This window comes from Trifolium pratense, linkage group LG7 (assembly GCF_020283565.1).
Source record: "Trifolium pratense cultivar HEN17-A07 linkage group LG7, ARS_RC_1.1, whole genome shotgun sequence".
Classification (NCBI taxonomy): domain Eukaryota; kingdom Viridiplantae; phylum Streptophyta; class Magnoliopsida; order Fabales; family Fabaceae; genus Trifolium; species Trifolium pratense.
This window is the reverse complement of record NC_060065.1, coordinates 58,712,419-58,738,780: the sequence shown is the minus strand read 5'-3', so window position 1 is coordinate 58,738,780 and position 26,362 is coordinate 58,712,419. Positions and strand designations below refer to the sequence as shown.

General features: G+C 32.9%; 3 protein-coding genes and 1 pseudogene across 6 annotated transcripts; 3 read left to right on the top strand and 1 right to left on the bottom strand.

The window, feature by feature from the left end:
- Positions 1–5,771: 5,771 nt before the first annotated feature.
- Positions 5,772–10,371, top strand: LOC123899888 (protein STRUBBELIG-RECEPTOR FAMILY 2-like). The gene is made up of 11 exons (XM_045951142.1): positions 5,772–5,850; positions 6,083–6,179; positions 6,479–6,550; positions 6,655–6,729; positions 6,830–6,901; positions 7,043–7,114; positions 7,216–7,290; positions 7,394–7,465; positions 8,046–8,111; positions 8,205–8,542; positions 8,797–10,371. The coding sequence occupies exons 1-11, from the start codon at positions 5,781–5,783 to the stop codon at positions 9,621–9,623; spliced, it is 1,836 nt and encodes a 611-aa protein (XP_045807098.1). The 5' UTR covers positions 5,772–5,780; the 3' UTR covers positions 9,624–10,371.
- Positions 10,372–11,722: 1,351 nt separating this feature from the next.
- Positions 11,723–16,476, bottom strand: LOC123899891 (DExH-box ATP-dependent RNA helicase DExH9-like). 4 transcript variants are annotated; one of them, XR_006805759.1, is made up of 7 exons: positions 15,261–15,382; positions 14,987–15,187; positions 14,485–14,703; positions 14,031–14,369; positions 13,855–13,959; positions 12,646–12,803; positions 11,723–12,133 (listed from the first exon to the last, which is right to left on the bottom strand). XR_006805759.1 is itself a non-coding variant. In XM_045951150.1 (6 exons), the coding sequence occupies exons 2-6, from the start codon at positions 15,131–15,133 to the stop codon at positions 12,804–12,806; spliced, it is 885 nt and encodes a 294-aa protein (XP_045807106.1). In that variant the 5' UTR covers positions 15,134–15,187; positions 16,117–16,476; the 3' UTR covers positions 12,643–12,803. The 4 variants fall into 4 exon arrangements, 3 of the variants coding, with proteins under 3 accessions (XP_045807106.1, XP_045807105.1, XP_045807104.1); XM_045951150.1 differs by lacking the exons at positions 11,723–12,133; positions 15,261–15,382 and adding an exon at positions 16,117–16,476 and having other exon boundaries at positions 12,643–12,878; XM_045951149.1 differs by lacking the exon at positions 11,723–12,133 and having other exon boundaries at positions 12,643–12,803; positions 15,261–15,436.
- LOC123896718 lies at positions 16,147–24,830 on the top strand (annotated as a pseudogene).
- LOC123896717 (serine/threonine-protein kinase STY46-like) lies at positions 21,733–24,455 on the top strand. The gene is made up of 6 exons (XM_045947073.1): positions 21,733–21,848; positions 21,959–22,016; positions 22,351–22,482; positions 22,590–22,685; positions 23,450–23,623; positions 24,399–24,455. Exons 1-6 carry the CDS (start codon positions 21,733–21,735, stop codon positions 24,453–24,455), a joined length of 633 nt encoding a protein of 210 aa, XP_045803029.1.
- Positions 24,831–26,362: the final 1,532 nt, after the last annotated feature.

The window sequence follows — 26,362 nt, the reverse complement described above, 5'->3', positions numbered from 1 at the left end:
GGAGAGAGAGAGAGAGGAGACGGTGGCTGTGGTTGTCACTGGAGGAGCGGCGGCGCGGTGGCTGGGTTTGGGTGGATGGGAAGGTTAGGGGTTTTTTTTTTATTACGGCAAGGTTAGGGTTTGACGAAGGGGAGATGATGAAAACTTTGGTGAAGAAGATCTGAATAGCGCACGCTTTTTTAGATTATTTATAGGCTGCCTCATAATACACACACCTAATTTAAACTTCAATTTTAAAAAAATAATAAATATTTCAAATTCAGAGCAAATCTTATGGACTTGTTTGGTAGGAGTCAATAAAAATTAATGCATATAATTATATAATTAGACCCGCAAAAATGCTAAAATTGTTAGGCCGGACGCCGTGACCCGGGTTCGAACCCGGAATTTCACAATTATTTGTGAGTTTAATTTTAGTGGATTATCACTTCTTCCGAGACCAAAAAAAATAAAAAATATTAGTCCATGCGTTGGTACGGGCTCAGTGTTTTAAAAACCAGACCAAATCGGCCGGTTGGACCGGTCAAACCGTGAACCGGATGGGTCTCCGGTCTGGTTTAAATGTTGGACCGGACATGTAGTTAAACCGGAATGAACCACTAAAAACCAGAAAAACCGCTGAACCGACGGTTTTCCGAAACCGGCGGTTTGATTGCGTGTGTTTTGTTTTTTTTCCAAATGCAGGGACTAAAACTCAGATGACCCGTAAGTACAGGGACCTTTTGCATATTTAAGCCTAATAATAATAATAAATAATTCAAATTCAGAGCAAATCTTATGGACTTGTTTGGTAGGAGAGAAAGAGAAAGAAAAAAAAAACACGAAAATTAATGCATGTAGTTGAAATTAGTCCAAGTGTAGGTAGAGATGACAGGAAAATTCAAACTCGACAGGCCCACCCGAACTCAAACTCAAGTCAATGGGCGAAACTCGAGTTAACTGAGTTTGAGTTTGGATGACACCCGAAACTATGGGCGTGGGTTTGGAAACACTCAAACTCACACCCGAAATCCATGCACCCATTCAAATATATGTGAAATTATCTAATTAAATCTATGTATATATATTATGTTGAACTTTGATATTTTGTATTGTATTTTGTCATTTGCAAATTATGTTAAACTATGTTATTTTGTCATTTGTTTGTATTTGTACTTTGTCATTTTATCAAAAATAATTCGGGCCGAGTTTTGGTAGGTAATTAATTAATTATGCGTGTTTTAACTATGGGTTTTTGGTTTGGGTGGAAAAGCCCGAACTCAATTGGCGTGAGCGTGAGTTTTGATTTGCCACCCAAATAACCTTTGTGTTTGGGTGTTTATTTTTGACGTGGATTGCAAAACCTTCACTCATGGGCACCCATTGTCATCCCTAAGTGCATGCGTTGGTACGGGCCTAGGCTGGGCAATGGTCACCACCGAAAAAATTTAAAATTACTTTAATATCCTTGGTATTAAAATTGTTACACCAATTGTCGACCATAGATTTTAATTATATCTTTCGGCTATAATTTAATAAGTTAATCTATCATGTGCCATTCGGGTAAACCCACCAGACAAATGCAACTTTACCTCTTCCTAGAAACTTAGACCATCTCCAATGGTGGATCTTATACTATTAAGAATCAGTTCTTAATAAGATCTATCATTAGAGCAGTACACTTTTGAATTCTTAATAGGAACCGATTCTTAAATAAGAATTTTCTCTCTTCTCTGGGGCCCATCTTAGTTTTCATTAAAATATATTTTTTTACGGGACCCGCTTACTTTTAGATATTATTAATAATTAAATAATTAATTAATATAGTAGTATAGGAGTACTTCAAACATAAATTTGTTGCAAAAAAAAATTAATACCAAACCAAAGGGCGTTGATGCTTGGCTAGTATTAATTCATATTAATTCATACAATACCAACATACACCATATACACCATATATTGCATAACATGATTATGGAAGATGAACGACACACGTACGCTGGTCATTTAATTAATTATTCTTATGATCAACATCTCAACAATGATGTTTCAACAAGTGACACACATAATGGTTCTCATTCAAATCTCGCACCATACCTTCAAAGAATAGCACAAATTTAAGATAGACGAACTCATCTTCAACTTCAACATGATCTTATCGAGCATATTTGACAATGTTTTGGGCATGACGATCAACAAAATTAGTTATTTTTAAAATTATGTAATGTTATTTTAAATTATTTTTTAATTATGTAATTTTTAAATTTGGCAATATTATTTTAAATTAATTTTCGAATTTTAATTATTATTTTGAATTATAAAAAAATAGTACATATTAATTTTGTAATTTTATAATCCAATTAATTTAATAGTATAAAATATGAATTATTAAATAATAAATTATTGATTAGTAAAAAAAAAAAATTATTGTGATGGAGTTATTGACGGGACCCATTTAGAACTTTTGAAGAGGTGCTGGGTTGGAGGGATTTAGTGCTTATTAAGAACTATTATTGAAAATGTGAACACTCCGGTACACATATTATGTGGACGTGTACCGGTACACCGCTAAGTTGTATAATTTTAATTTGTCCACGTGTAATGATAGTTTAACATGTCATTTCAAACTTTATTTAAATATAAGTTTTGTAAATTACTCTTTTAATTTACAAAAATTTCAAAATGACACCATAGGAATGATTGTAATTTTTAAATCTTGAAATAATGTTTCAGTAATTTGTTAAAAATTCAAAACTCTTTCTTTTTTTTTTTATAAGCCACTCTTTCTTCTGAAACTTTATTTCTCTCTCTCGTGCAGAGACAATTCTCTTCTCTGGTCTTCATTTTCCTAATTCCGGCGGCGCCGCCTCTCTCCACGGCGTCGTTTTTCTTTCACTCCGAAAAATTGATTTTTAGGATTTTCTTCTCTTCTCTGTTGTTTAATCTTCTATTTTTAGGGTTTAATTGGGAAATTGGTCTTCTCTCTTGTTAAAGGGGTACTTTGTAAAGGGGTGCTGTTTTCACGCAGAACCACTGTCGTGTTGCCGCTGTGAGTTCTCATTGCCATATGCTTCTTTCTCGCGTATATCCATTCACGCCGCACGGACCTTTAAGTAAGTATTCAAAACCTTGTTTTTCCTCTTCACAGTCCGCAATATCATTATTTTTCGTCAAGCATAATTTTTTGTTTTATTACTTTCTGTTAAACTAATAAATATGTTTAAGTCCAGTTTTTTTATTACGCAGTGGCAGCAACTGACCTTATCAACAGAGGAGGGTGAAGCATGGGCACTATTGCAAGCAATGAATGAAGCTAAGAGTAGAGGTCTTGAAAGGGTTCAGTTTGAAAGTGACTCTCAAGTGTTGGTTGATGCTATTCGTACCAAACGACGTGGCAATTCAGAGTTTCTTTCGATCGTTAATGAAATTATCCTTGTTATGTTATCATGTGTGAACTTTGAAGTTAAGTTTATTAGGAGACAAGTGAATTCGGTTGCTCACACATTAGCTAGGGCGGCCAATTCGTGGACTGGTTTCCGTAGATTTGAGATTATTCCTTCATGTATTGAACTTTTGATATTTAATGAAATGCAGTAAGTTTGTTTGGTTCAAAAAAAAAAGTCCAGTTTTTTTAGTTTAATTTTGGAACAAATCTTCCATATTTGCTTCAGTTGAGATTATCATTAATATTATGTGAAGGATACATGTGCAAATATTAAAAAATAGTGTTTAAAATAAAAAAACTTAATAAAGAAATAAAATTTGTATTAAATGCTTGCCATAATTCCACATAATACGTGTACCAGTACACGTCCACATAATACGTGTACCGAAGAATTCACCTAATTTCAATCAATCTCCTAAGTTGATTTTGATGTGACATTAAATGAATGTTTCGTCACGACTTTTATAAAATACAAAAAATCATGAATCCTTTCAAATTTTAAAAATTCATAAAATCTTTCAAAATAAAAATTGAAAAATCATCATTATAATAAAAGATATTTGCCATAATTCCATCAAAATCCAAATTGAAAAATCATGATTATTATAAAATATATTTTAAAGAATCTTAAAAGCAAGGACAATCTTATAAAATGTCAATCTAATACACCTCATAAGTCTCAAAGCCCATTACATTAACCCTAAATATAAAGCATAACTATGCAAATACATGATATATCAAAGAATGAATATCAAAAGAAGAGAGAGAATTTGAAGAGAGAGAGAGAGAGATTGAAGAGAATATCACTTTTTCTCTTGTTTGGTTGTGATGAGAAAGAGGGGAGAGAGTTAAAATACATGGGACCCACTAATTTTAGAGTCTTCTCTCTTATGAGGAGAAACAAACAGGCGAGAGAATAAAAAACAGTTACTGTGTTCCAATTTTGTCCTTGACTCCTTGTATTCATCTATTGCCAAAAACGTGAATAGTAACGTTGTTGTGTTGGTGATAAATTAATGACTAAATTATATTAAAATAAAATACAAGGTTATTTTTGTCTTTTTAAAAATCAACCACACTTTTCTCTCTCTTCTATTTATTTGTATTTTCTCTTATTCCAATCGATGCATCAAATCTACTATATTTCTCACCTATTTCTCTCTTCTCAGACTCTCTCTCACCAATTTCTCTCTTTTCACTTTCTTCTCACAACCAAACACACCTCATGACTTCATCTCTACTTCATTTTTTTTTAATCTTTAAACCTTAGTATTTCCAAAAGTCGTGAAACTTTAGTGAAAGAAACTTTCCAATGTATTATTTTGGATATAAAACTGTGTGTAATATGTACCGTCTGATCATAAATGAACGGCTCAAATTTACTACAGCAGGAAACTATGTCAAAAAATCGGATTTGGGTTGTGTGCAGTCGGGAAACAATGACTGCAGTGCAGTCGGCCCATTAATCACCTTCAAATTTAGATCGGATGATCTAGAATATAAGCTTTTTATAAACAACTAAAATTAGTCATAAAATCTGATTTCAATCGGACGGTCCATATGCACTGACTGCATGCAGTCCAACTGCACCGAATCCAAATCCCAAAAAATCCTTTTCGTTGAATTGTGACTTGTGAATTCTATATACAAAAGTTTTTGTTTTGTTTTGTTTTGTTTTGTTTATAGTAGTCACCAAAAAAGCAAGTGTACATTCTTGCATCACAGCCTTTGGATATTTTAAATATTAAATCAAAGGCTAAAAGTATTGTACCATTGGTGGAGAAGTCTAGTTGGACCATTCTAAAAGACACATTAGCATATAGTTAGTAACTAACTAGCGCATTATTCCTCCCTCCACTGCTCAAATTGAATTTTGAAGTTTGCGCTCTCACTCTCTCCTTCATTCTATCTTGTTTGCTTTTAACCTTCCAAGATCTTTCCAAACGTGTACCACAAGTTTGAATTTGCATTTGCGATTCCCAACCTTTATCGCAGAATCATCAAGTAACACTCTTTTCGTTGATTGCTAGAAAATTGATCTATGTAGTGTTCTTGATATGGAATTTGTTTGACGAAGGTAATTGATCTCAGAATACACTCGATCTCAGAATCATAATTCATTTCAATCGCTACTTCGCCAAGGAAGAACTAAGTTCATTGAATTTGATTTTGATATTCTTCGCTTACATTTTTTCCCCCTTCTTTTCTAATCATAATCTTGAATTCCAGTTAATAATATATAGTATTTCATATTTGCATTTTGAATTAAGAGTTGTGATTACTCTGGTTATAGGTTAGGGTTCCTAATTTTATTTATTTTTCCTTTTTTGAATTTTGGTTTCAGTCATTTGCAGATATGGCGTCTGGTTACATTGCACGTTTCATCTTCTTCGTGATTTTGATTTCTTTGGCAGATTCCTCACATGGTATGTTCCTTTGAACTGATTTTAATTTCTTCTATAATGTTCCTAAAACAAGGTTGTAATTAATTTCTTTTTCATACATGGAATTAATTACAACCTTGTTTTAGGAACTAATCCTTTGGCAGATTCCTCCCATGGAATTAATTTCTTCTATACATGATTTTCTTAGAATCCACCGTTCAATTTGAATTAGTTCCTAAAACAAGGTTGTAATTAATTTCTTTTTAATTAGCAGTGAAGGACCTACACAAGACCTTGAACTACTCACCGGTGCTCCAAGGATGGAAAGGAGTTGGAGGCTTGCTCCACAATCTACAAAACTTGCAACATCTGTAAGTTTGATTATTGTGTGGAAGGAATGGAACTTTTCATAATCAGATTTACTTCTGTAAGTTTCATGCATGAATCAATGTATGCACTCTACATAGGTAGTAATGGAAGGAAAATTTCGTGCACTGAACTTCTATTTTCTTACTCCTGAGATATTGTGATTTTATTCAGTGTTTTGGTACAAGTTACATACACTAATTTTGCCACTATGTGTCATTTACGTAGTTATACATATAAATACAACGATTTCTGGTTTACTGTAACATATATGTGATTTACTTAGTTATTCTGGTTTATTTAGTGATGTCTGCTCTAACAACATAGTGGGTGTGATACCAATACCATTCCGTCTGCCTCCCAATGCCACACATATGTAAGGCTATTGTTCTGCTTGTTATATATATTACTTAATGAGCCGATTCTATGTGTGCTTGTGTCTTGAGCAGTTGGTTTTTCTGATGACTCAATTTTATTCAGGAACATGGCTTGCTGCATCTATTTGTGCAAAAATATCCGTCAGTCATTATCAACAACGAAGAAACTAAGGCATCTGTGAGTCAAATACTTTTGATTTTAGTACATTCTCATTTTTTTAGTATGATATAGTGATTCCTCTAAAATGGCTGTGAAATAATCCCTTCTTCTCTTGCAGGAATTTAAGTCACACTTTCTTATTTGGACCCATTGGCAATGTGTTCACTGGCTTAGATAACCTGGAAGAAATGTTTGTTTTCTATGAAACTTTAGCATCTCTGCATGCATTTAATAATTGACTAAGATGAAGCCACTATGCTGTTTTAAGTTTTTCTGGTTTACTGTAACATATGTTATTTACTTAGTTATACATTCTTGTTTATTTAATTAGTGATGTCAGCTCTCACAACATAGTGGGTGTGATACCAATACCATACAGTCTGCTTCCCAATTCCACTCATATGTAAGCCTAGTGTTCTGTTTGTTATATTACTTCATGAGTCATTCTATGAGTGCTTGTGTCTTGAGCAATGGGTTTTTTCTGACGACTCAATTTTATTCCAGGAACATGGCTTGCTGCATCTATTTGAGCAAAAATATCTCCCATTCTTTATCAACAACGAAGAAACTAAGGCATCTGTGAGTCAAATACTTTTGATTTTAGTACATTTTCATTTTTGTTAGTATGAGATAGTGATTCATCTCTAAAGTGGCTGTGAAATTATCGCTTCTTCTCTTGTAGGAATTTAAGCCACAATTTCTTGTTTGGACTCGTTGGCAATGTGTTCACTGGCTTAGATAACCTGGAAAAAATGTATGTTTTCGACTGAAACTTTAGCCTCTCTGCATGCATTTAATAACTGACTAAGATGAAGCCAATTTAAAACTCACCAATTTTAATAATTGACAAAGGCAAAAGTAGTATGGACTAAGTAATAATAGAAACTATACTAGAAATAAAAATAAGCCAAAAGCTAGATAGCTTTGAGTGTTGCTTAAGAATTCCTTGAACAACTATGTGTATATGTACTTGCAAGGGTTACCTGTGAAATATATTTTTTGATCATGTAAAGCATGTTACTTCCATAAGACTAGTAAAGTCTATTTTGTATTCATGCTGAAGGGGAAGTAGCTGGAGAATAAAACACCCAAGTGCATTACATTAGCCTTAGTTTATAGCACAGTTTCTTTTATGCTTGAACTAATGGCAGCTAGCATTGGAGTCTTATAAGACCTACCTTAATTGACATCAATTTGTTACTTTTGCTTAGCCCCAGCTAATAATCAAGCTTTACCTTAACTAAATATCTTGCACTCAGGTGCTATATGTAATAGTTGTAGGATTTTTATTTCAGTTTTTGCTCAGACATTTACTAATTTTTCTATTTTATCAGGAACATTCAACAGAATCTGTTTAGTGGTATTCTTCCAGAAAATGTCCAGACCATACCAAACTTATGGTTAGTGATAATAAGTATTACCAGTTTGATCACCTGCAATTTCTTTCTTAGATATGATATATATAATGAACATTCATACTCTACTTGATATAGGATTGGAGGGAGTAAGTTATATCCATTGGGTGACTCTCCTCTCTGGGAATTTCCTTTTGAATATGTTATAGTTGAGCACAGTAGCAGTTGCCCACACACAACTCAGGCAAATGCCAATGAAAACTTTGTGAGAAAACATGAGAAGATCCCCATGGGTCGTGGAGGAATAGCTTTTATGGTTGACGGAGGAACATTATTGGCAAAAGGATTCACCTTATTATTGGAAACAGGATTCGCCTTCTTCATTCTAATTCATTTTAATAAATTGCTGTTGAGGCTGAGGAGCTTTGGAAGCAGTCATATTACACTGGTGTCTCATCCTGTTTATGCAGCCGAAGGTAATTCATTTTATATGCTGATTCAATGATAAAATAAATGACCATGCACTTAGACATCTTATCTTTACAACTCTGCTAAGACTTTAGGAGGGTGCTTGGTAGGAGTACAAATTTAGCTATGCGCCTAAGTATATATCCTGCTAATATACATTTTACATAGTCGTCTCACCTGCATGTCTTCTTTTAGTCCATTTCTATCCTGCTAAGATACATTTCACATAGTCGTCTCACCTGCATGTATTATGCTATTACAGATGATCAAGTTAGAATGTATTTGAACAAGAGATCAAGCCATACAAAGTTACTCATGCTAAAGGCTATGCAGCAAGGTCGTCGTAAAAAACGAAAGACAACCAAGGCAGAAAGTAGTGGAGGAAGAAGTGCTGAAAACACACCAGCTGTGCCAAGAAAAAAGGCAGTTTTAATTGGGGTGATGTATTACAAGTTTGGAGAAGATAGACTGTTGCATACCTTAGATGAAGTCGAAGGGATGAAAACAATTTTAATGGAAAACTTCAATTTCATAGACCAAGATATCACGATACTGTGTGACACCAACAAGTATACGCATCCAACAAAAGTGGCAATTCAAAGACAACTAACATTGTTAGTTGAAGAAGCTAATGCACAAGATATACTTTTTGTGTATATAGCGGGACATTCCATTGAGTTTGAAGTTGATAAATTTGGAATTTGGACTTCCGATTCTAAATTTATAACGGATCATTTTTTGTCTACAAAATTCATGCCGAAAGTGCCGCTGGAAGCGACACTAACAGTGATGATCAACACTTGCTTTGCCGGGAATTTTATGAAAGGTGCAATACAAAGCGTAAACGTGGTAGTCTTTCCACTTAGTGAATCTCATGAAGTCACCTTCGATGGACATATATATTATGAAGTTCTCAGTGGAATACTCGAAGGAGAAACTTCAACCAACATCAAGGTTTATAGACAACTTAAGAAGGCTGTGTGTGCTTTAGTTATAATGGGATATGATGGTCTTCCAGTCTACTGCCCAGAAGACCTTCCATTCTACTGCCCACAAGACAAGAAACATGCTAAGTTCCTACGATGGTAGCAAAAGGTGTGGAAAGAGAACATATGGCATATTGATATCTTCAAAGTAGAGAATGTCCTAACCATTGATATCTTACTATACCATACTATTTTTGTCTAATAGTAGTGTGTCTACAGGGAGTAATGAGGAGCTTTGTTTGAACTTCATTACTTGGGGTGGGTACTGAGTAGGGAGCAAGATACAACTCACTGACATTCTACTTCAATAATCACTGTTTCGGCCTTTAATTTCTTGTATTATGATTCATTTTGAACTGTATTCTATCAACTGTTCACATGAGATTCAACTTTGCAAACTGGAACATTGACAAACTTTTTGTCATTATCTTTTCAATGGAACATATGAGAGATAAGGGAGGTTCAATGAAAAACTTAAACTGTTTGTCATTATCTGTGTTGCAGGTTTGTGGTCATGGAGAATTTCAGAATTGGATCTGTTTTTGAGCTCATTGTTCTGTATGATTGGAATTTCTTCAATTTCTTTGTTGTTGAGAAATAAAGCCATAAAAAATTGGTTTTTAGGGTTTCTGTTTGGTGTTGTTTTGATGATGAGTTTGAAATTGGGAAAAGAGGATGTGAAATTTTGGGTTGAGAAGTTAAGGACTTGTTCTCCTGTTGCACAAATTGTAATGGGGAATAGGAATAGAAAATGGAGAATATCAAAATGAGAGATTATGGTGTATTGTTTTTTTCACACTGTTGTTTGATTCAATGATTCAATTCAAATACCAAAAGATTATTTTGTGTAATTGTTGATTCTTTTCTGAATGATGATTGAAAATGGATGCTACAATGCTCATTTATGTGCTGCTAACTACTGGTCTCAAAATTGAACTGAACTGGTGCGTCTCTCGTTAACAAAATGCAAAACCTATGAAGTATGGATACTTCTATGATTAGGCATGTCGGTGTCTAACACTTAGACACTTGTATGGCACTCCTACAACACATGTCGGACAAGTGTCCAAAAAAATTCTTAAGCATTTGTTTGGATGTGCAGTTCGTTTGTGAAAACGATGGTAATGGAGAAGCTTGATTTTGTAGCTTCTTAGAAATCACGGTAACAAGGAGGGGCGGGCGCGGGTTTGTTGATGTAGAGGCATTGCATATTCATGAAATGATGATGACAAAGGTTTTTCATCCTTAGTTCCTTGCTATTGTTGTTACATTTTTTCAATTGAAGATAGTAAAGGCAAAAATTATTGTCTAGCAATTTTTAGTACATGAAGTTGACATAGGTAAGTGGGCGATATTGTAGTAAACTGGTTGGTGGTTACAATTCAATACAGTATATGTTTAAACAGAATGTGAGAACTTGTAGAAGAGAAAAACTAGGGTTTGAACCTTATCGAGAGAAGGAATTTTGATGATTTCTTTAACAATTGCACCACCACGATAAACTTAGGGTGATTTTTTACGAGAGAAATAAAGTTGACACGCCATTAATAACATGTGACGTAAATGATAGATATTTGAGTTCTATTAATCATTTCTAAATATCATTTTTGCCTACTAATCAATAACATTGATTAGTTAATATGTTTTACCTCAACCGATAAATATCGTGTATTGTTTATGAATTTCAATGGTTTGCATATCAAAAATAACATCGACTGAGGCACACAAAAGAAAAATTAAATTTCGAAAGTGGCGAGAGGTTTTTTCAAAATGGTTCTGCTTAATAGTTAATGTCGTTCAAATACATTTATAATTAAGTTGAGAAAGATTAAAATGTGTTGGATTCGGAGAGAGGAGAAGTGTCTTCGAATCAACCCATGAACCCATGTTTCGAGAGAGAGGTGATGTGTTGGATTCAAATGCACGTCCTTCAAATGGGTTGATTCGAAGACCATCCTTATCTTTCTTATGTTGGGAGACCATCCTTAAGTAGGTTTCAACTAATGAAAGTTCCTAAACCTTTTATCAAAAGTGTATATGTAACTGAAACCATTTGACAAGAGTAATGGTTTCAGTGTATAACTTACTGAAACCATTATTCTTGATAAATGGTTTTAGTGTACAAATCCATCATAGACTAATAATATTCAAAACTAAGGTTATAATATTGAAAATAATAAGTCTGAAAACCAAAATCAAGAGTGGTACACAAAAGAAAAATAAATTTTCTTCATACTTTAATTTCCCTTTCTCTAACATCCATGCTTTTGTTATGGTATACAATTTAATTTAAAGAAAAATGGCACTCATTCTGTACAATTTAATTTAAATAAAAATGACACTCCTCCTTAGGAATATTCATTTTGTGTCTCAATCTCTGCTCAGGTTCAGTACCTTTCTTCAGCTTTTTATCCTTTACATTTTCATCATCATCCAAACTTCCTTCCCCCTCAGTTTTGTTATGTTGCTTCTTTTCTTTTCATTTCCTTTTGCCTCTTCCATTTCCCCCCTCAGTTGTCTAAAACTACGCGATGATGAAGCTTTTGAGTCATCCGACTGTGATAGTCCAAGGCTGAAGGTTGATAGAAAATCTACCACCTTAGATTTTTCAATCTGCATCAATGAAAATCATTCCCACATCAAAAAAACCAAAAATATAACAAATGAAAATGAAACACAATGAAATCCCACAAGTCAAATAAATTTCAATCAATAAGATAATCAATACTGCACAACAAAAAATCCAACCCATGGCAGAACAACACTACTCAGAGAACACATTCACTATACATTGATTTATGTCATTCCATATAAACAAAGCTAAAGGGAAAAACTATTAACCATGTAGCACAGTAAAACTGAAACACAATATGAGAAACAACATAATGCTACAGACAAAAGTATGTTGCAATGCTAAACTATTTAAGAAACAACATAATGAAACCATTTAACAAGACTAATGTTTTCATGAAGTTATTGAAATCATTTAGTACATCCAATGAAACCACTAGTGTTGTTAAATGGCTTCAATAATTAACCCATTAACAGTTTCTTAGTTTGAAAATTATACACAATTGTATACTTATAAAAAACAGACACAAGGTAAAGTAGAGAGCATCACTAACCTAATCAATTCCAACCGGAATATGATATTGCAACTCCCCTAAGGCTGTATATATACTTGATAACAATACATCAACAGATGATTCTAGTGACACTAGCTCCATCGGTTTCTCTCCAGCATAAATTCCGAGTACATAGTTACGATGGTTCTTGCAAGCTCCTAATAATATGTGCCACAAACACAGACCATGATCAACCGTTGCAGATTCAATGAACTCTTGCAAAACTTGTAAAACTGTGATGGCAGCACACAATCATTAAAACTCTCGTTCAACTTGAAAAAGAACACAAAACATAGCAGAAAAAAGCAAAATGTAGTACTGAATTATGTTACAATACATGCTTAGCACAATTATAGATACCACAATTATGCTACCTTTAAACAAAAAATAATTTAGCCCAAATGTAGTATTGAAATGTGAATTAGACATAGTGTGATTGGTACAACATCACTATACCACAACAATTCCAAGTTCAATCCTATATAATCCTAACTGTGGAATTTAGCATTATGTTATAACTGAAACCATAAGTATGGTTTTATGGTTTTGATAGTCTTCCATGTGAAACCAAACTACTTGCCTAATGGTTTCAGGCAAAACATAATGCTAAACTCCAGAATTAATACAAGCTTGTAGCATATCAGAATCAAAATCAAAATGGTTTAGCATATCAGAATCAAAATCAAAGTAGAATATCAGAATAATGTGAAACCAAAATACTTGCCTAATGGTTTCAGGCAAAACATAATGCTAAATCAAAATCAATTCTTATTCATTTTCAAAGAATATGCTACAAGCTTATCTAGAGCAAAGAATCCATTCATTTTCAAATCATGTACAAGCTAGAATCAATACAAGCTAAATTCATTTTCCCCCTCAAAACACCTATTTTCCCCCTCAAAATATACAGTGGGATTTTGACATAGAGAAACAAATGCTTAACTTAAATCCACAAAGCAAACAAAGCTTATGCAGCAAAGAACAGGTCAAGCTCCAAATAAGGCAAACCAAATAAATCTAAAATCTACTAGTCCTACGGAATCCTTGTTTTCTTAAATTATAGAGTGTGATAGAATTGACGGGAGAAAATTGAATCCGGTTTAAGAGATGAGTGTTATTTTTAAACTAAGAAGAACTACGCTAAAAATCAGACATATGAGGCATGGTAAATATACCCAGAGAGATAGACACTAAAGTTAATTAACTTGCCTGAGGCAACTTCTTATCATCATCTGAAAGCATATCCATAGCACACCAAAATATTTTTTCTATGTTGTCCTTCTCTATATCCCCATTAAGATCCATTTTTGCCATCTGCAGATACCATAGACAACATCAGAGACATAGTATCACACATGGAAGAATGAACATCAATTAGAACTTACCTGCATTGCAAGAAACTCACACTCCCTCTTGCTAAAGCTGAACAGTATCACGGGATCGTATTGACGTTGGATGATCATTTTCACCATCTTGAATATGTCACTTTCTTCAGCAGCCTTGCCCAGCACCAAACCTTTTTGCCACTTGGCATTTTCATTTTTCCTATCACCATCAGCAGCAGGAACAAGAGCATTCAAAGCTTTCTGAAAGCTGTCTTCGCGAAATTTTCCCTTTTCATCTACAACCAAGTACATACCCTCACTTCCGGAAGGAAAAATATAATGTTGAAGGGGAGTTGGCCGGTAATCCGTATAAACAATATGACAAGGCTGTTGGTGCACCTACAATCAACCCAAATCATAAGACCATCATCAATACATCCCTTTATTCACAAAAAAGAACCAAAAATATGTCGATCAATAGAGATTCAATGGAATCAAGTTGAGATTAAATAACCTTTGCCACCCAATCAGCAAATTCCTTGGCATTGGGGACAGTGGCAGAGAGGAAGACAAAACGGGCATTCTTTGGCGACATAACAATGCTCTCTTCCCAAACCACACCCCTTTCGCGATCACGCATATAATGCACCTCATCAAAAATTATCCAAGCCACCTCCCTGGTGACCTCAGACCCTTTGTATTGCATACTACGCCAAATTTCTGTAGTCATGACCTAAAATAAATAAATTACGCAACAAAAAAAACCAATAAATTTTGTTACTTTGGATTAAATTATTTGTTTTATTCCAATAAAACCGCTAATGATTTATTGTTTTCTCTGCAAGAAACCGTTCATGGTATTATTATAAACATAATTAAGCATTGATCATAAAAGTTTTTATCTATAAGCTATTTTTATAACAAAAGAAGTCAAATTGTTTTCATGAAAGCTATAAGGTGTTTTCTTCTACAAAAACAACATTTACAAAAGGAAGAAAGTATATATAAAAATGTACCAAGCAAGAAGCATTGGGATCAATGGTAACGTCACCAGTCATCAAACCAACATCAGAAAACTCTTCTTTAAATTCTCTATACTTTTGATTACTAAGTGCCTTAATAGGTGAAGTGTAGATAACACATTGTCCATTTCGAAGCGACATAGCAATTGCATATAACGCCACAACAGTTTTCCCAGCAGATGTATGTGCAGACACCTATAAACAAAAATCATGATATTTAAACCTTAATCAATTAAATTAAACATAAAAGGGTGTTTATTTTAATTACCATAACAGATTCAGAGTTTTCAAGACAAGTAATAGCCCAAATGTAGTACTGAAATGTGAATTAGACATAGTGAGATTGGTACAATATCACTATACCACAACAATTCCAAGTTCAATCCTATATAATCCTAACTGTGGAATTTAGCATTATGTTATAACCTAAACCATAAGTATGGTTTTATGGTTTTGATAGTCTTCCATGTGAAACCAAACTACTTGCCTAATGGTTTCAGGCAAAACATAATGCTAAACTCTAGAATTAATACAAGCTTGTAGCATATCAGAATCAAAATCAAAATGGTTTAGCATATCAGAATCAAAATCAAAGTAGAATATCAGAATAATGTGAAACCAAAATACTTGCCTAATGGTTTCAGGCAAAACATAATGCTAAATCAAAATTCATTCTTATTCATTTTCAAAGAATATGCTACAAGCTTATCTAGAGCAAAGAATCCATTCATTTTCAAATCATGTACAAGCTAGAATCAGTACAAGCTAAATTCATTTTCCCCCTCAAAACACCTAAAAACAGAGAAACATAACATTGAAACCATAATACTTGCCTAATGGTTTCCACGCCATAATAATCATAACAAGCCTATTCATTCGTTCATGCATATCAAAATGAAAATAAAAATCAGAATCAAAAGCAAAATAAAAATCTAAATCAAATTAGAATAGCATTCAATTAGGAAATTATCATGAATGATGAAACCTAATTCTCATGTCAAAATTAAATCAAAATCAAAAGCAAAATCAAAATCAACTTAGAATAGCAAAATCAAAATCAAAGTATTCAATTAGGAAATGGTAATGAATGATGAAAGCTAATTCTCAAATCAAAATCAATTTACCTTAATATGTAGAAGAGATGAACAACGGAGATGACGAGACGGTGGCGGTTAGGGCGAGATCTTAAAGTGATGAACAACAGAGAAGACGAGACGGTGATGGATTTGGAAACTGTTTTTGAATTTGGCGATGGCGAGGTTACGGCGAGGTTGGAAGTGATGGTGAGATTTGGAAGATGATGACGGTGGCGGTTACGGCGAGGTTTGCAATTGACGGTGGCGAGAGATGTAGAGGTCGACGGCGAGAGTTTGGGAATTGTGTGTTTGATTGAAACAATTAGGTTAGGGAGGGGCGTACGAGAAGTTGTGGGGGTGCAGAAAGCAAGGATTTGGGGTGCAGGAAGAAAGGGTGGGGTGTATGCAGCAATTGATGGATCCTTATGCACGGTGCATAAGCTTGGGCTTATGTACCAAAACCGGACCCTAAAAATTATGGGAGGTAACAAAAGAGATGATATTTGCATATTTAGAATATTCTTATTTCTTATAAGGTTATGATGATCTCATTCTATTATTTCTTACGAAGACATAGTTGATAAATCTATTGTCAACATGAAATATATCCATTGACAGCTTTAATATGTGTGGTACTAAATTTAAGGTATTTTTTATTTTATTTTTATAAAATATATGTGTGGTACTAACTTTTGAATAGATGTTTTTTGAGAAATTTATGTTAAACATAATGTGAAGGTGTACGGTTGTGATGATTTCATTCTATTGTTTATTTTGAGAAATAGATCAAACACCCATTGTCAAAGTATTTTCGTTTTAACGTGAGCTGCACTTTTTTAAGATGTAATTTTCTATATATTTTACTTTAGTAGTTTTCTTCTATTTGTAATTGGCCTTCATTTGATGGTTAAATATGAAGTATCATTCTTTCAATACTCGAGTTTATATTTTTTTACGAAGGAATTCTAATAATTTGGTGGATAACACGCACTATAACGAAAGGTAAAATTATCTACAAAATTGTTACTTCTGAGATTTGTTTTGAGTCAAAACATGTTACTCTATGATATTTTTTAGGTATAACTGAATCATAGTTAAAAATTATCGAATAGTCCATAAATTAAAGTATTATTTTGACATTGTACAAAGTAATTTGTGTAGAGAAAGCAATTTTTACTAAAAAACGTGGAATCATTATATGTGTGTGTATGTATCATGTATGTATTTTTTTTTTGGGACGGTGTTGGTGTTTATCATGTACTCTCTGATTTCATTTATTTATATATATATATAAGCAAAATGTGCTTAGAGGCATATATATATATATATATATGAATCGCTTCTTTTCAACAAGTATCAAATAAGATCATTTTAACCAAACGTTAGTTGGTTAAGTGGTGATTGACGTTGAATTTGGTAGGGAGGATTACGGTTCGATTCCCCACAACTGCAATCAGGAGGGGGCTGGAATCACTTGATGCTAGAACTGACCCCCAAACCAGATTAAACTGATGGTGAATACAAAAAAAAACATTTTACAAAAAATGTATTTCTGTTTAAATATAAGACTCTTTATAAATATTTTGATATTTTATTAGTCTTTTTAAAATAAAATATTTTCATAAAAATTACACAACAGTAGTTATAAACATTTTAGAATTTAGACAAAATTATTATAATGAAGGACAAATGAAGTATCATTAAAAAATGCCTAAACTTTAGAATGTTGGGACATGTCATCAATCTTTTTAAGGAAAACTAAGCATGGACTTGAATAACACATACTACATATATTTTAGTTCTTAAAAGCCCTTGAATTTATCATGAACATTATAACTAAATACATAAAAATTACGTAGAAATTATAGTAATTGATTAAAATTAATTTATTTTATTATTATAAAAAAATAAATTTACATCTAGATTGTGTTAAAGAATATTATTTTAAAAGTAATTTCAAGATCTACTTAAATGATATTTAGTGTTATTGTAGTTTATTTGAGTGCGGTGCTAATTTTTATCGTCTATCTATTATATACTACATTATTTTCGCACGTGTTTGATCTACTAAAAAACAGAGGATTGGACTGAACAACGTTTGTTGTACCATGTTTGATTTAGAAACCGACTATGTGACTAAACAAAATAGATAGCAAAAGACATAACAAGAATAATAATTTTTGTCCCTTAACTAACTATGAAACTGATCTAAGTTATACATTTGTAGTAGTTTGCTTAGGAAAAACACTAATTATAGTTTTACAATAAAATTTAAAATTTATTGTAATGAAAGAAAGGTTAAGAAAATGCATTAATTAAGAAAAATGAACCCCTTTAATTAACTTGATTGAATTGAAAAATGTACATTTTTCTATAAATGTTGTAAAAGAAAAAATACAATAATCGTCGGTTGGTTCGGTGGTAGAGAGGACCACAGTTCAAACCCCATGATTGCGAGGGAAGGAGACTGAAACTAATCGATGTGAAAACAAAAAAAAAAGGGAAAATATGATCGCAATTGTACTTAGTATTATAATTATAATTATATACAGTAGTCAATAGTCTCCATTGTTGAGAAATGGTTAAATAACTTTATTGTGCTCAAAACAGATTTCGTTCGCGTGTTTTTTCATCTTTTTGTGTGAATCTTCTTTTATTCTCATTTTGTGATTATGTTTATGTAATTATTCGAGGTTTTTGCAGTGGATTCATTTCGTTTTAAGCGTGAATTTATCATGTAGAATCAATTAACACTGGTTTTTTTGTTGTTCTCTATAAAAACTGTGTGCATGCAATATATTGAATTTTGATAATTGGCTTAGTTGATTTTTGTGATTCCATTTAGTTGATGATTAGTCTTGTTGATTAGGTTTACGAGTTTTATTTGTGTTTTCCTTTTAAATTTTTGTTTTATTTGAATAATTTTTTTTAAAAATATTTTTGGTTTTGAGTTTTGGAGAGAGATTTGAGGGTATTCCGTAATGCAGGTATTCGTTAGATGTGAATGTGGAAAGAGCGGAAAATGTTCTTATGCATAAGAGATTACTACATTTAGCACGTGATCCTGCTAATAGGCCTCAATTTGAAATTTGCTTAGTACAGGTAACTTGACCCTTGCAGTGTTCTGTTCTTCATGCTATTAATTCAAATCTTTGTAGTTTTCATTTCTTAGTGCTTTTGTGTGGTGCGGCCTATGAAGCACGGGTACATACACGAACACGGACACATCGACACAAATAATAATTTGAGATAATGACATTGTTGTTTTGCTGTGTTTTACAAGTGGTTCATTTCATTCTTGGTGTAGGATTACCATTTTAAATGTATATGTTCCAATCAGGGATTGCCTGTTATACCTATGTACTTTAACAAACTGAATAAGATCAAGCACAATTTATATTTACACTGTACATGTATGATATATGATATATGATGCAGCACTCTAATCAGCATGCCTTGAATTTTTTATTACCTCCTTGACTGAAGACATTTTGAATTTCAACTTGCTTTCATATATCATTGTGATGATTCATTTGAGCCACTTTTAGTATACTAGCTTTGTAGTTGAGGAAATTCTGTTGCAGGTTTCTTTTGTCGATGTGTCATGAGTATGTCTGTGAATATTTTCTTTCACAAGATCCAACTGCATTTGTCTGGTTGAATTGTCTTTTTTAAGTAATCAGATATTTTTCTTACTTCTAAATTGTAAAGATTATGGCTTTCCCCCGTGGTATTCAAGTTCTTCTCAGTTTCAGTTTATGTATCTTGAGTGGTATGATTCATATAATTTCCTCTGTTCCATGTGGACAATATCATTTAGGCATTGGAATTTTGGTGCAGCTTCATTCCTCATCTGATGAAAACACAGTTGAATCTTTCCACCATATGCACCCGGGGAAGATTCTGTTCAGAGTTCTTCAAAATACTCTAGCAGACAGGGGTATCCTTTTCTCACTTATCATCATCATTTCATAAAAAGTAAACTTTTTGGGTGCTCTTATCTTAAATCTCAAGTAGTAGCTGTGTGTAAAGCACCACCAATTATTCTAGTTAATTGGGCTCAATGGCTGTAATATGCAATTCTGATTCTATTTTCTCTCTTTTATTTGTTGGTAGTATACATCCACCTCCCGCTTTTGGTTCTTCTCCTAATCTTGAAGCACTGGCTCTTGAAGAAAATGATTCTGGTGACTTAGAAGAGGAGCGATCTGTGGATGCCATTGTACAATATACACGGTGAAATTTCTGCTGCAAGCTTTTTTTAGGCCTAGACCTGAAAAATATATATGAAAAATGACCTAGAGTCTAGATTACACATCCTTTTCTTTTCATGTGGGGGGTGGATCTGAATATTTAACTCAGATCTTCTATAACCCTAGTACTTTTCATATATCCACTTTTCAATTATATTAATAAATATCTCTTTGGCATTCTCGAGGTTGAAATACTGATAATTATTATTTGTATGGTAGTCTGGTCTTAATGTATGCATATTATCTTTGGCCAATCATCTACAATACAAACCTAAGAACTTACATACCCAAGATATGTCTATCTAAGCTTGTATGATGGGTGGTAATATTATACTTCAAATGATTTATGAAATTTTTGTTCTGGTGTTTTAATTAAATTTTGGATGCTTTGTAAAAAAAATATCAAACATCTGTCACTGAAAATGATGTAGGCCCATGCATGAAATCACCTTCTCAACAGATGACAAGCCAAAGCTTCTCAGCCAGGTATGTGATAGCTTTCCTTATCAAAATATTATGGCTTATTCCTAAACAAGTAGCACAAATTTGGAGTTCATCAGTTGTGGTTCATATATTATTGAAATTCATGATTGATGGTTGAGATTGAGAAAACATTTGACTCGGCTGGGACAGGCATTCAACCTTAACCTACACACAATCACCCTACTTATGTAAACTTAATTAGGACTAACTTTGAACCTTGTGTGATAAATGAGAGCATCTCAAAGGTGTGGTTGCTTCTGCAGTTAACTGCTTTGCTTGCTGAGGTTGGACTGAACATCCAAGAGGCACATGCTTTTTCCACAACTGATGGTTACTCGTTAGACGTGTTTGTTGTTGAAGGATGGCCCTACGGGGTATGTTGATAATCATTTTGTTATCGTTACCAGTTTGTTGGGATGGATACATATTGGAATAAAAGTGAGCAGTTTCATTCAAAATTTAATGCCATTGACCCTTATAGTTATCTTGAAATACATGAAATACATAATATTAGAATTCATATTCATTTAAACCATGTTACAGCTACCATATTTCAGTTCACAAGCACTGGCTTATCTACCATACTGACTCGAATATGCTTTTATTGTATTCTAGAATACTTTGTTAGGTCACTGTTTGCCATCAGTTTCATGCTCTTAATACTGTCTAAGTATTTTGAAAAGGCTAAGCTAATGGGGCTTTTTTTGATTATTTGGTTTGAAAACAGAAAATGAGAAGCTCAAAGAAACTTTGGAAAAAGAAGTCTTGAAGATTGAGGTAAGTCTGGCCATTTTCTCTGTTTCTAGATGGCAGCTATATAGTAAATTTGACAAAATTCGGTAATTGAATTCTTATCGACCGCTTTCAAAGACATGACAGGTCCAGTCAGCAACCAATATCATCTGTTGATGAACGTGATCAAGCAAGGATGAAATATGAACCGGATCATTTGACAATTCCAAATGATGGGACAGATGTTTGGGAAATAGATCCTAAACATTTGAAATACGGAACTCAAGTTGCATCTGCGTCATACGGTGAACTGTAAGTACATAGCGATCTAGAATCATGCATTTATGTTAGTTTCACAGATGTTTTATGTAAGTGCATATGTAATTTCAATTTTAATTGACCAGTTCTTTAAATTAAATCAGATTTAAAGGTACATATTGTAGCCAGGAAGTAGCCATCAAAGTTCTCAAGGCTAAGCTTGTAAGTTCATAAATGCAGAAAGAGTTTGCTCAGGAAGTCTTTACCATGAGGTATGTGTATTAAATTTGCTCATATTTCCAAATCGGAATCGACCTACTTGTTTATTGAGATAGTATTTTACATGTCAGAACATTTAACAATGTCAAAAAGTACGCCTATTATTAAGAAGGCAAAACTATCTAAAAAAATGGCACAAATAATTTCGAGCAAGGCCAAGGTGGATGAGCTACTAGAATATATAATATCTGCATTCTTATCTAGTTTCTTGGTTCTAGTCATCATATGTTGAACTTTTAATGTAGCTGGCTTATTCACTAATTTCTTCTTTTTTTAGGAGGGAAATTTTTACAAAATTCAAATTGGTTTTAGTTGTGTTGTCATTTTTAAAAAGTATGCATATACAAACTTGCTGATGGAACTTGCAGAAAGGTTCGACACAAGAATGCCGTGCAATTCATGGGAGCATGTACCAAGCCCCCACTCTTATGTACTAATCTCTCTCTCTCTCTCTCTCTCTCTCTCTCTCTCTATATATATATATATATGTGTGTGTGTGTGTGTGTTCCATTACAGGTTGTAAAGCTCGCTGATTTTGGGGTTGCTAGAGTGAAAACTCAATCCGGAGTTATGACAGCAGAAACTGGGACATATCATTGGATGGCGCCTGAGGTAATTTTCTCATAGTATTATCATTAGGTTGTTCTAATAATTTGCATGATCTTGCTGGCCTTTTCAAGGCCTGTTGTCTTTTGAGAATTGGTTGTTTTATTTTTAATAAAAGTTAAGTGATTATGTTTATTAATTAGATGATTTTTATAGAGTTGTCCTTCTAGAAATATACAACAAATGAAAATGTTGACATTACTCATGAGCCACTTAGGTTCCAGACATGCTCTCATATCGACTTTAGCAAAGTATACTGCCAGTAATCTTATCCTAATGTACACTAAACATTGTTCTGAAGTGTTCAGTTTTTACTTTCTTTGTTATCTTTTTGCTGCTCAACATCTTGCGAGTTGTGAGATAAAATTGTATTTCTGCATATGGTGTGGGTTAAAAGATTACCGCAGCATTATATTTATACTATAGAATAATGAATGTGTTCCAATTATTAGTAGAAAACATATAGGGTAAAATTATAGTATAAACTCTTTTAATCTAGGAGCTGTAGTTTGGTAAGTTGAAATGTTCGTTCATTGCTGGTTTTAATGGAAAGGTATAGCTTATTTGCACTGCTAGTACCACTACTACCTTATGGCTATTCCAACAATAACCTCTCATGTAAACTATTGTGTTTCTGTTGCCAGCTTCCGTAAGAATATTACCCCTCTACAGGCAGCTATAGGAGTGGTTTAGAAGGTAATTCTTTTAGTTCCGTTGATAGAATAGGCTGAAAGATAATGTGTCCTTGCTTCTGGACATATGTTGTATAGAGAAATATTTATGTTACCATAGCTTTAAATGGATTTCAAGGTTTACGGCCCACCATCCCCAAGAGCACTAATGCAAAGTTTGTTCAAATTCTTCAGAGGTCTTGGCAGCAAGATCCAACTTTAAGACCCGATTTCTCTGAAATCATCGAGATCCTGCAGCAGTTGGCTAAGGAGGTATAAGAAGGTCACTTTATGTTTTATCTTATCTTATATGCATATAGGGAGCTTGTTAAGGGAGGGAAGTATTAGAAAAAAAAGAGACATCTTCTACCTTTTTGAGAGTGTTTTTGTAGAGAACGTTAAATGAATGCTTATTATTATTATTATTATATTTTTTATTTTTAGTATATTATAACGAATTAATAATATAGATTGAATAAGAAGAATTTATCTTTCCAAAACCCTCCAATACAAAGGATTTTGTATTATGAAGTAAAACAAACTCCCCAAAGCCCTCCGCTCCCAAAACTCTATTCCTTCCACTTTTTCCTATTTTTCTTCCAAACCCTACCCCTCGTAACTCCCAAACAGACCCGAATATTCTCACCCCTTTAACAACTCTTTGTAGAACATGAATGTAGCTAAATAAACCGTTGGATCATGTTATATTATCTTCATCGTTATATACAAAACTTCCAACAATTTAGACATTTAAGTAAATGATTTAACGGTTGATCTTTTTTTTTTGTTACATTTAACAGTTGATATTTACTTATATTTTAAATTACACATTAATGTTAAAATAAATTGATGACATGAAGGATAAAATTGATCTATTGGTGACAACTTTCAATTAAATGATTGAATTGGCTGAATTTATATTCTATAGAAGTTTATTGAACGCTAAAGTATGCTAATTTTGACACCTAAAGTATGTGCATGTGTGCACCTTATAGCACTAACACTGCATCACGTCTAATATGATACCTTTATTATTCGCATAAAACAGAGGGATGGGAAAGGGGTTGAGTTTTATAGGTTGCATTTGAAGAAAAAGAAAGCTTGAATCCAATTGCCCATATGATTTGTTATGTACTAAATGTAATATTGCAAATTTGACCACGACGTGGGTAAAAACTTTATATGTATGTGGAACAGGTTGGAGATGAAGGAGAGGGGCGCAAGGACAAATAAGGAGGATTTCTGTCCGTCCTCAGACGAGGTCATCACTAAGTTTTTCAACCGATGACGTGACCATTTCACTTTTTTTGTATTGACGTCGTACAGTTTTCTTCACATTATCTGATTGTTTTTATATTAGATTAGATTTCTCACGATATAAGCAGGTTGAAAATGACCAATTACACATTCCTTAGTTTTACTATGGCATTTATTTTTATCTGTATCATGAATGCATAATATAAAATCAATGATGCTTCGTTTCAGCTAAATGTTGCTAATGAACATTCTTTTAGAATTTCGTCAATTTTTTAAATAAAAGATTTTTTTTTAGTTATTGCATGCCATATAACATGTAATGTAACTATGTAAGGCTGTTTTAACAATGATGCGGGTTAGGTACATCAAATATGCTAACCGCATGGATCTTGAGGCTTGTAAATCACTAAATTGTAATCTTTGTTAACATAGTCACGAAAGACGTGTTTGGATAAATAATGAGTGCGTTTCTTTGAGTTTTAAAAAATTATTTTGTTTCGAAAAAATTTAGAGATTTTTTCTTTAAATTTTTTAAAAAAATCTAAAGTTGCTTTATTTTTTTTATTATCATAATTTTTTTTTTTTAAACTGCGAAGCTCTTGCACTTAGTTCCTTAGTTTTTTTTTTTTTTAAAGAAAAAATAGATTCTATAAAAACTATTAGGATTAACTTTTCATTTTGAGGTTAAAAATGATTTTCTAATTTTTTTATAAGAAACAGTATTAAATGATAAAATAGATTTTTTTCTTAAAACAATCCCAAACAAACAACCCAATATGTATTGGGGAAATGGATTTGATGTTAATGAATGAAGTCATGTTTAGTCAGCACCTCGTAGGGATGACAATGAGTAGGGTATGGGTAGGGTACTATAGTACCCATCACAATATCCGCAGTTTGAAAAAATACCCGTCCTCATTCCCATACCCGCGTGAGTAACAAACTTTGCACCCGTACTCATACCTGCGGGTACCTAAGTACCCATACCCGTACCCATTACCCGCACTTTTGCGAAGAATTAATCGATCAATTATAAAATATCATATTATTTTAAGAAAATTCAAAGATTTTAATGTCGATCTATGAAAGTTATAAACAAAATTACTACTAATCTCATGTTAAAGTTTATATCTATGTTGACATATTCACATTGTGTTTGATTATGTTATAAATAAACACTTTTATTAAAAACATGGATAATAGTTTAATAGTGTTTGTATTTTTTTTTTTTTTTTTTGACTAATAGTGTTTGTATTTTTTAAAACTAATATACATATACTTTTATATAATAATATAAATTAAATTAATAAATATATATTATATGGGTATGAGGCGGGGTGGGTACTAAGGTACCCGTACTCGCATTCATACCCGCTCATTTTTGTGGGTAATTACCCATACCCGTACACAAAATGAGGATTTTTACCTTACCCGTTGTGGGTATTTTCTACGGGTACCCACTAGGTATGAGTCAAATTGTCATCCCTAACACCTCGGCTGTTCGATTTAAATCTCAAGTTTTTTTTTTTTTTTTTGAGTACAACATTTTAAAATTTTTATCCTATAATTTTGATCGAACGGTCTGTATTTGTAGATTGTGTGACTGCATAACTTTTTAACCATAAATCTTACTGTAGTTCATTAGAGTTGTGTTATTTTGACATAAAAATTTGATGAAAAAAACAAGAATTTAGATGGTTAAAAGTTAAAACAGTTTTATCAAAAAAAAAAGGTTAAAACATTTTAAAAATTAAT